Source organism: Simochromis diagramma, unplaced genomic scaffold (assembly GCF_900408965.1).
Source record: "Simochromis diagramma unplaced genomic scaffold, fSimDia1.1 OVJJ01000334.1, whole genome shotgun sequence".
NCBI classification, from domain to species: Eukaryota; Metazoa; Chordata; class Actinopteri; order Cichliformes; family Cichlidae; genus Simochromis; species Simochromis diagramma.
The window spans coordinates 156,085-167,050 of NW_024386764.1; the positions used below are offsets into that span (position 1 = coordinate 156,085).

Genomic DNA, 10,966 nt, shown 5'->3' on the forward strand with positions numbered 1-10,966 from the left:
TGTAATCTTGGCATTCAAAATCTTGCGATCCACCTGATCTAACACAGGGAGATCACACTTATCTAAAAAGTCCTGCATATCTTTAGGCCCTGCAGTGGAATGAGAAGTATAGAGAGATTGATAAAACTGCCTAAAGTTATCATTAATGTCTTTATGTGATGTAACCAGGTTTCCATTGCGTGATGTAATTTTGTGAATCATTCTGTCATTTTTTAACTTCTTTAGCTGTCTAGCTAACAACTTATGTGGCTTGTCCCCAAATTCAAAGTACTTCTGTCTTACAAAGGTGAACGCTCTATTAATGTTGCTGGTTAGTATTTGATTTAGTTTATATTTTAATGCACAAATAGTGTTGTACTTATCTAAAGAGGGAGCCCTTGCATTGTTGGCGTCCAAATCGTGGATCATTTTTTCTAATTTTAACTGTTCTAGTTTATTATTTTTATTCCGTGAGGCCTGATATGATATTATGCACCCCCTGATATATGTTAAAGGTTTGAACCACGAAAGCTTCGTGGAGACGGTCGAGCAGTTTGAGTTGATTCGAGGTTAAATGTGAAAGGTCAAGCAGAAAGTTGGTGTAAGTCATGTCTCCTCGCCCACCTCTGACCACGGCTCCCACAGAGAGACAGTAATCCTTTGGTGCTTTCACCTCTCTGTTTTCATTCTTTGGTTTGTACAAACAACACAGAAACTGCAAACTGTAAACTTCCTGCTGAACGTGTCAGTTTGAACATTGCAGTGGAACAAACTCACCAAAGAAACGGACCGAACGTTTGACACTAGAGGTTCTGTGACTGCTGGTACTGAGGACACGCCTGGTGTTCATGGTGACTGCAGACCGCAGACCCATGGAAATAATGCATGTGATTGTTTATAAGATGATGGCACAGGCTCCATCCAGTGGGTGTGGCCTCTGAGCTACACTCAGCCTTGATGAGAGTCAGTCATCGCTCCTCCTCCTGATCATCATCATCAGAGCTGCTGCTGGATGAGCCGTGGACCTGCTCTGTTATTCTGACAGATGAGTTTGTGAGCTGTGCAGAGATGAAAATGAAGAGCACCCTGGGGATCTGTCTGGTGATCTGCTGCACTCTGATCGGACTGGGTATGTTTGATTCATTCACATGTCTGACTCTGTAGACTTTATATACATATACTTAAACATATACATATATACTTATAAACATAGGGTCTTTACTGTAAAACAGAGAGAGCCTTGAAGAGACTGCTGTTGTGATTTACTGCTGTGTAAATGAAACTGAATACAAAAGCTCAACAGTCCCTGTGTATCTGAACGATACTGAAAGTGCTGAATAGGAAGCATTCACAGTGAGTGGGACGGGTGATGGGTGCGGCTGCTAGCTGTTGGTTTAAATCATAACTAATGAAAATGGTTATAAAGAAATAAGGTTTTGCACATTTATGAGGATACTGTGGGCTGAAAAGAAGAGCTTCAGATTAAATGTGGCTTTTTGTTCATGAAGCTTTAGAAAAGATGACGTTTTTCTCTTTTTCCAAACTGTAGTTCGAGTCCCACGTGGAAACAGTTATTCGTACACTCTTGTTGGTTTTAAACTAGGGCACTGCTCTCTGACTGTGGATAACAGAAAGTTAAGGAATGGAAGTCGTGATGTATGCATATCCAGGGTCTGATTGTTCTGAGTAAACTGGGGTCTGACGTGAAGCCCGAGTTCCGATACAGTCAGAGTCATTTGGCAGATGGTGAATCGGTCTGAGTCTGGTTAACGGGTTCAGGTGATTGATGGGATAAAACTGCAGATGTGACCACAGATGTTGCGGTCAGGTGTGAGGAGGCTGTAGGTCCATGTAGAGTCTACAGTTAACGTTTCATTAACAGGAAGGCTGTACTGTGACAGGAACTGGCTCTATGGGAATAATCAGCCTCTGTCAGTGATGACCTGTTGTTACCTGACTCAATATGTTTGGAGTGTCTGCAGAGCTGAAAGTCCGACTGTGTTTAAGATTCTTGCTCATTTAACCTGTAATTATTTGACGACCCTAATGACCTGGACCCTCATCCTGGCTGGAGCTGGTTTCACGTTGATCAGATGAAGAACTAGTGTGGACTGAAAGTCTTGGTTCTGATTCATTTTAGAAGGCAGGGAACACTTTTTTATGTTTCTGATCATTGTTCCCACTCAGATGGCCTTCAGAGCCCTGAGTGGACATGTTGTAATCCAGATGTGTGGTGTGTTTCAGGATCAGCCATCCGCTGTTACAGCTGTAAGGACTACACAGCCAGCTGCACCAAAGAGCGAGAGTGTAGCTATGACGACGCCTGCCTCACGCTCAGGGAGAGAGGTACAGTCACACCTGTTTTTACCTGTTCACCTATAGAACTGTTCCTGACCTCTGTAAGTCCAGATGCTCCACGTCTGATCCTCCAGCTGGATGCAAATCAGCCCAGCAGCTCTTACCTCCAAGGTTCTACTCATGTTTCTAATGTTTCTGTCCTGCAGGTGGGATGACGTACCGTCAGTGTATGAAGTACTCGGACTGTGAGTACGGCCGGCTGGCACAGATGTTCCCCCAGGTACCTCTGACCTTTAACCCCTGAGCCTCAGTGGAACTATGTTAGGGTTAGAGTGGAAGTGGTTGTTGTTGTGGTTATTGTTTTGTTCACTCTTATTGTTGCCTTGCTGCTAAACAGATTTCCACTTGTGGGTCAATAAAGTATTTGAATTGAATAGAATAACCCGTTGGTTTTGAACTCCAGTCATTATTCTGATGGTAACAGCTAGCATCAGTGCTGAGGCCCCCGCAGACTGAGCCGCTCTGTTCTGCTGCTGATGTTGATGTGATGAAGCTCCTCTTTGTGCCATCAGAGCATCCACTGACACCAGTACAGAATCAGAATCAGAAAGCCTTTATTTATCCCCAAGGGGCAATTAAGATACAACAGAGCAGCATGACGTTGAAGATAAGGACAGGGCACAAACAGGTAATAAGAATGAGATAATAAATACACAGAATATACAATACATACACAGTTTTAAAATTAAAGTGACTGAATAGGTGAATAAATAACTGTAAGTGACTAAAAGTGAGTAAAGTGTCGGCAGTATAACAAGAGTGTAGAGTAGTTTATGTTTCTGGGTGTGGGAAATGGCCTCATCAGCTGGAGTTAAAAAGCAGAGCTGCTTTGGGGACAAAGGTGGCGCTCCTCCTCCTCTCAGTCCTGCAGGAAATGCAGTGGAGGCGTCGCCCAGAGGGGAGCCATTGAAATGCAGGGTGAAGAATGTGAGAGGGGTCGTTGATGATTTTGGCTGCCTGTCTGAGGGCCTGTTGGCTGAAACCTGCCAGGGTTCTGACAGGCCAATGATTGTAGAGCACATTGATGCAGTGTGCTGCAGTCTGTTCCTGTATGAAGGCTGAGGGAGTGGAACCAGCAGGTGATGGAGAAGGTCATGATGCTTTCCAGGAAGGCGTAGTAAAAAGTCATCATGACGGCTGTGCTGACTCAAAAGGAGTTGAGTTTCCTAAGGAGGTGTAGCCGTTGGTGGCACCTCCTGAGAATCTCCTCTGTGTTGGCAGAGAATCTCAGGAGGTTGTCAAAGATGGTTCTCAGGTGTTTGTACACCTCAGCTACCTCCACTGGCTTCCCGTGGATGGTGGTGGTGACTGAAGCAGCCAGATCCCTCTGCCTGCTGGAGAAGGTCACCACCATCTCTTTGGTTTTGCTCACGTTCAGTTCAAGTTTGGAGCTGTCACACCACTCTACAAACTCCTGCAGAGCGGGCCCGTGGTGTTGTGAGGGCCTGACAGCAGTGACAGGAGAACTGTGTTGTCAGCATATTTAACCAGGTGACAGTTGGGCTGTGTGGATCTGCAGTCATCAGTGTAGAGGATGAAGAGCAGGGGGGAGAGCACACAGCCCTGGGGGGAGCCAGTGGAGGTGGAATGGAGACCGGAGAGAGAGTTGTTGACCCGTCCTGTTGGTCAAAAAGTCCAATATCCACTGAACATCCAGGTGAAATTGGGAGGAAAGTTTAGTGGCCAGGATGTGAGGCTGCAGAGTGTTGAACGCTGATGAGAAATCAGCAAACAGAAGTCTGGTAGAGTCAGGGAGCTCCAGATGTTTGTGGATGGAGTCCGAGATGAAGAGTTTTGCATCATCGACACCTCTGCGTGCACAGTAAGCAAACTGGAGTGGATCCATCAGGGGGTCAGTTGCTCTTACGATGTGCTGTTTTATGATCTTCTCCATGGCCTTCATCACCAGGGAGGTGAGGGCCACAGGACGAAGATCATTCAGAGACTTTGTGTTGTTTCTTTTGGGGATGAGGATGACTGTGGAGTGTTTCCACAGCTGGGGGACGGTGTGACTGTCAACTGAGTGTTCAAATAGAGTCCGGGACACACTTCCTAGTTGCCCTGCACAGTGCCTCAGAACTCGACTGCTGATGTTGTCAGGGCCAGGTGAGCTCCTCTCCCTGATCCTCCTGAGGGTTCTCACCACGTCCTCAGTCCTGAAGGTGAGTGCAGAGCTGCCAGGTTTGAGTGAGGATCTGGACTCCTCAAGCTGGGCCATGTTGTCCGTCTCAAACTTGGTGTAGAAAGCGTTGAGGTCGTCAGGGAGGGAGGAGGGGTTGCTGCCCTCCACCTGGATGGTTCTGGGGGTGGTGACCACAGTATTCACAGAGGCCATGGTTTTGAGGCCCTGCCAGGGTGAGCGGAGGTCCGCTGTGGTGAATTTTTTTTCAGCAGTGTTTTTGTACTCCAGTTTAGCAGTTCTTATGGCCCTCTTGACCTCCCTGTTGACCTCCTTTTTATCCAGTGCAGAGCCGGTGAAGAGAGTCCTGTTTTTTTAATTAAGGATTTCCTTGAGCTCCTTGGTGATCCAGGGTTTGTTGTTGGGGTAGATGGAGACTGTTTTTGAGGGGATAATCTTGTCAACACGGAAGGAGATGTATGATGTCATCGTGTCAACCTATTTGTCGATGTCATCAGAGGGAGAAAGAAGGCTGTCCCAGTCAGTGGCTTCGAAACATCCTTGTAGGGTGAGGATACTTTCCTCTGTCCACTGCTTGATGTTTTTGGTGACCTTTTTAATCCTCTTGATGACTGGGCTGTAAGCAGGGGCCAGCAGGATGGTGTGGTGGTCTGCTGAGCCGAGAGGGGGGAGGGGTAAGGCTTTAAATGCATCTGGTACAGAGCCGTAGCTTTTATCCAGAGTCTTCCCCTGACGTGTGCTGCATGTAACATACTGTTGGTATCCTTTAAGCGACTTGTCAGGGGAACAGTGGTTGAAATTACCCAGGATGAATTTGGGAGAGTCCGGAGTTAGTTGTTCCAGTTTGTAAAGAGTGTTAGCCATCAATGACTAGCCATCAAGAGGCCAGCAGGATGGTGTGGTGGTCAGATGTGTTACAGTGGCACAGTCACATCTTTCACAGTAAAATGGCTGATTTTTCAAAACCCGCCAGAACAAATGTTATCACCTCATGTGGCTCATTAAAAGCCTGAAGTGAACCTTTCCCAAAAAAATGTTTCCATTAGCGCACCCACTGACCGATCCCAGTCAGTGGGTCCGCCGGGATACCGATGCAAATATTTCCTTTAAGGACATGTCCGAGTTTTAACATTTCTTTATTTCTGGGACATTTTAGCTGCAAGGACTTTTTCTGCTAAGGAAGTGTTCAGTTCAGAGTCTAGACCAGGGGTAACAAACATAAGGCCTGGGGGCCAAAATCAGGCACAGCAAAGACGCCCACATGAGGCCTTTGCAAAATGTACAGAAGGGCATGATTTTTTTAAATTTTGAGCTGTATTTTCATACGTTTTTTAGGTTTATTGTTACTCATAGAAACCTCCCCCATGACGGTTCATGAAAGTCATGAAATAATAGAAAAATTCCATGTTTTCCTTATTAACTATAAAAATGTTTTGTAAATGTAATTCGAGCAGCATTTTTTTTTCTTCATCATGCAAACATGCTGTTGAAATTTAACTATTTATATATGTCAGGCATTAAATGTGTAAATAAAGAGGATCTGGCCCACCTAAGGTCGACTTCCAGCCCACAGTGTAAAATGAGGTTGACATCCCATGTCTGGACCAACACATGAGAGGGTTTAGCTAACTCTGTGCATCCATGGACCTCACTGAGACACACCATCTGTATTTTACACTAAAGTGAGGCTGCTGATAGTTTAAAGAAAGCTTTGCTTCAAATGCAGATGATTTACTTCACTGCAAAAAAACCCTCGAATAATCAAAAAGTCACAGCTCAACAGATGTTTCATGAAGCTATTTCACCTCTTATCAAAGAGGCATCTTCATTTTTTTTCACTTCCATTGATTAAGACCGCCACAGAGAACCCGCACAGACATTTTCAATAATCAGTCTATGCTTCATGAGTCCTCCTCACAAACCTGTAAAAATCAGAGAGCTGTGGCTGAACAAACAATCCAAAATCCAAAATGTAAAAACAAATCTGAACTCCGTTCTTCGAGATTTCTCTGAAGAAATAACATCACATAAACAATGTTCCCTCTAATGTTTCATGTGTCTGAGTGAACACACAAACTCCCTGAGCGTCCCTTGGACCACTGTGAGCAACAGCAGACGTGTGCACTGTGGTCACGCCAGCATCCAAGTTACATGGTTATTAAAATAATCAAATTACAGCGTTTATGTTAGACGACTTTTAATTAACTGCTTCAGCCCACTTGCAATGAAAATTTAAAGAAGATCTTGTTGATGAAATGTGTAGCATGTTAACACTATTGGAAGTAAAAATAACTTCAACTCCAATTTTGAAAACACAACTTTCTTTTTTATATATATTTATAAAGCTCTGACTTGTATTATGAGTCTGTGGTCTGTTAGAGAGTCTGTAACTCTGTCTGTAAAATACAGTAAATAATGACCAATGTTGGGCAATGAATGATATAGTTACTTCTTCAAAAAAGTAACTGAGTTATGCAATTAATTAATGTTACGTTCTTAGTCTAGGCGAGTATTGAACGCAACAAGAAGTTGGCCCACTCACACACCACCCAAGCAAGAACACCAACAACAATATCTTTTTAAAGTGCTAAGCAGCCATTTATTTTCTTCAGCAGTGAGCAGTGCCAAAAATAACAAACAAAACTCCCTAATGGTCCCTACGCTTTCCTACACAAAATGAAAACCAAACAAAAGACAATTCACTTACCTAACTTTCTAAATGAAAAACAGGAGAAAACTTAATCAACAAAAATGGCTTCTCACGCCTACTAGGCTGCTGCAGTGAAGGATATATACAAGGTGAACAAAATACACGATAGCTACTTGACAAATCTATTTACAGCTATTTACAAAATTGAAGTACTAACGCCAGACACACACACACACGAGGTTATACTTGCAAATCACTTTGTCAAAGAAACTCTACACAGCAATGAATCAAAACACAGGTTCTTTGTTGGATGGTGGAGGTTAGCAGGGCCTCCTCCTGAAGGTGCCTGTGTGGGCGTGTCCCACCACCTCTTCTGCCTGAGGTGCCACCTTTCCCTGTTACACAGCTGACTCACATCAGTAATTTAAAGTATTTAAGCCCAGGGAAAGGTGAGCTCTGGGCCAGAGTGCCATTAGTGTGGTTACAGCTAGTGAGCTGTGTTTTTGTGGTTTTCAGCTAGTGAGCTGCACTCTTTTTGACTTAGGTTGTACTTTGTTGACCAATGCCTGAGTTTTGTTTGTTTTCCTTAAATGGTGATAGCGGATTGTCCGTCTCTTTTAGTTGAGCTACTTTAATAAAACTCCTTAATTTAACCCTCATGCCTTGTCTCCTTTTTCTGACCTGGACACTTTTTGTTACTTCCCCCTCAACGCCTAGACCCCTCAGGGGAACGTAACAGTTAGAGAGTCTGTAACTCTGTCTGTAAAATACAGTAAATAATGACCAATGTTGGGCAATGAATGATATAGTTACTTCTTCAAAAAAATAACTGAGTTTTGCAAACAACAAAGTTTTTTGCAGCTGTTTACCTAAAAATGCAGCCAAGGCGTTTTTTAAAATAAACTATTTACAGAACAATCAGCTGTTCTGCATCAAATCTGATGCCACACAAATTATTTGTGCCGCTCCAAAAAATAGTTTCTGTCCACTATGAGATGAAGGAGAACAACAGCCTGATACCTGCAGGCCTGACAGCAGCAGATGTATCACTGCTGTAACACCTGTAACACTCAGCAGGCGCCTCATTGTTCTGACACACAACAAAACTATTGACTGCACTACACACTCACTACACACTAACTACACACTAACTACACAAGATTTGTGCTAAACGTCTCAAATCTCTCACATCTCAAACATGCCATCACTCCTAAAACTTCCCCCTCCCTTACCCTCCCTTAACAACTAAATGCCTTTTGTGTGTGTGTGTGTGTGTGGGGGGGGGGGGGGTTGTTTTTGCTCACAGGCTTTCGAGCGTTTTCCTTATAAAACGCCGTTTTTACCGTTTCTTCCCGCAGTAAATATAAACAACGACAGTATTCAGGAAGAAAACCAAACATTGCAGATATTTTATCATAACTCTGGTTTTACGTGGCCGATCAACACAGTTTAAAAACTGGTATAAAGTCCACACTTTGTCCGTCAGTTGTTCCGTCTGTCCTGCTCACATCTCCAATGGTTGTACACGTTGTCATTAACGTGGCTTCACTCCACATCAGCCGCTTTGCTAAAACACCGGCACATAAGGACGCTGTCATAGCCTGTCAACCACGTTGATTAGCTGCGTATATACGAATGTGCATCGCATCATTGGCTGGACTATGGGATAAGGTGGCATCATTCTAATCCCATACGGGAGCAGCCAGTCACTCACTGACTAACACTGCAAAACTGAATTGTTAAAGTATTAATTTTAATCTCAATTCAGGTTAGATTTTTTTTTTGTGCGCAGCTTTTCTGTGCGCAGAGAGCGTACCAGCAGTGCACAATTGCACACGCGCGCATCTTAGAGGGAACATTGCACATAACTGCAGTGCTGTTGTAAACTCTTCTCCTCTGGCACGTTCAAAACCCTCCTTTAGAACCGCCTTAAAGGTTCCTGAAGGTTCCTGCAGTTCTTGAAGTTTCTGGAGTCCAGACTCCAGTGTGATCGATACCCTAACAAGGAGGAATCAGTGTATTGATTATGAATGTGCTCCTACTGCTGTGCGTGTTTTGTCTGATCACTGATTTGTGACATCATCAATTACTTCCAGGTTTCCAGTTTTACCTTCAAGTGCTGCAACTCTGACCTGTGTAACTCCGCCCCCTCCTCTGCAACAAGCTCTGTGATTGGTGTACTGGCCTCGCTGGCGGTCATGTGGTGGTGCATCCACTGAAGGGCGACCTGAGCAGCTCTGCGGTGCCCCCCTGAGTCCTCTTTAACCACGGCAGCTTCTCATCAATCGCAGTACTGATGCTCACTGATCAATCAGCCAGTCCTCCTCACTCTGTTACATTATTGATAATTAATCGATCAGTTTCAGCCTTAAAGATCCAACATCCCGACCTTTGATCGATCACGAAGCTCCCATAAATGTTTAAAAGTGAATCCTGCAGCATCCCAGCTGCTGATCAAACATGAATATTCAGCCTGATCGATCGCTGATCAGTCACATCTCAGCAAAGACGCATCACAAACACCTGAAGACTGACCGAGACCTGCACTGAGGGAGTGATTGATGTTTCAGGCCAGTGTTTGTGAGAAAACATGAAGATTTTATTCATTTTAACCCACTTGTGTACTTCACACTTACACACTACAGCTTCAACATAGCTCTTTCTGCGGTTCTCAGTCAGATTTTCAAAATAAAATAAGTTGTGAGCAGCTCCCTGTGGCTGTCTCTGCATCACAGACAGGAACTTAAATCAGACAGATTCTCAGGCAGGTTCTGACTGGGTTTCTCTCTGTTGGGTTTCTGGAGGTTCAGTTATAGATAAGAAGTGGAAGCCTCTCTGATTCTGAACGTTGCGTCTGAGCTGATATGTGACTGAGGTTTAGCTCTCTGTAGAAGCCTGAAGGCCTTCCTCGAAGCAGCTGCTTAAATAAAACTAAAACCCTTAAATGATGATTTGTGTGGTGTTTGTTCTGCTGCTGTTTGCAGAAGCACAAAGCATAAGAGGAAACCTTCAGTAAAGTCAAAGCTAACGCCGAGCCCTGAAAGCTGCTCTCACTCATCTCTGTGTGCATGAATAAAGGTTTCTGCTCCTGTCTTTCAAAATAAAGTCAAAATAATGTTATCTCTGATGGTGTGACTACATTTGAATGATTAAAGGCCTTCTGCTGCTTTCAGAGCAGTCTGCAGTCTCTGATGTTTGTGTTTCTGTAAAACCTGATGATGATGCTGAAGAGTTGGACAGCATTGCCCCCTGCTGGCTGACTCAGGTTTGACGTCTATATCTATCTATCTATCGATCAATTCCTTCTACTGCAGGAATCGTGTGATATCACTATTAGTCCACGATCGGCAACACAACTGACTGATCCCGGTGGCTGAGCTTTCATAGTCAGAATCATTTTTTAACCCAGAGGAAACAAGACTGTTACAACCACAAAAGTTCTTTCAATGTGAAATATTTAAAGACTTTCAGTCACATGAGGCAAGATTCACTACAATTCACTACAGAACAGAAATAACAAATGTTTAAACTAAATTTGATGCTTGCTGCAGGTCCCAATAAAGTTGGCACAAGGCAAAAATGTCTGAAAAAGCAAGACGGTTCAGCTGGTAATAAGTTAGGGTAGGGTTAGGGGTAAAGATGTTTAGAGGTAAAGATGGCAGAGGTTTTAAAAGACTGTGGAGTACTTCATAAACAACACAAAGACTTCCCCATGGTCTGCAGTTCGTCACACCAGAGTGTGTGTGTGGGACGAGGCTGCACTCCTTTATTGGACACCTGTGGACCACACTGCATTCCTCATCAGCATGATTGTGCTGCTTACCAAATGTGCCCGGGAA

At 44.0% G+C, this 10,966-nt stretch overlaps 1 protein-coding gene across 1 annotated transcript; it reads left to right on the plus strand.

Moving 5' to 3' along the window:
• Positions 1–957: 957 nt before the first annotated feature.
• Positions 958–10,304, plus strand: LOC120732507 (CD59 glycoprotein-like). The gene is made up of 4 exons (XM_040030178.1): positions 958–1,108; positions 2,224–2,325; positions 2,484–2,557; positions 9,224–10,304. The coding sequence occupies exons 1-4, from the start codon at positions 1,048–1,050 to the stop codon at positions 9,344–9,346; spliced, it is 360 nt and encodes a 119-aa protein (XP_039886112.1). The 5' UTR covers positions 958–1,047; the 3' UTR covers positions 9,347–10,304.
• Positions 10,305–10,966: the final 662 nt, after the last annotated feature.

What these genes read in the sequence shown, in the direction of transcription:
- LOC120732507 (XM_040030178.1), top strand. Translation starts at nt 1,048, where the DNA reads ATGAAAATGAAGAGCACCCTGGGGATCTGTCTGGTGATCTGCTGCACT. An exon ending in CTGCACTCTGATCGGACTGG is followed by an intron (nt 1,109 to 2,223) that starts GTATGTTTGATT and finishes GGTGTGTTTCAG; the next exon opens with GATCAGCCATCCGCTGTTAC. An exon ending in CCTCACGCTCAGGGAGAGAG is followed by an intron (nt 2,326 to 2,483) that starts GTACAGTCACAC and finishes TCTGTCCTGCAG; the next exon opens with GTGGGATGACGTACCGTCAG.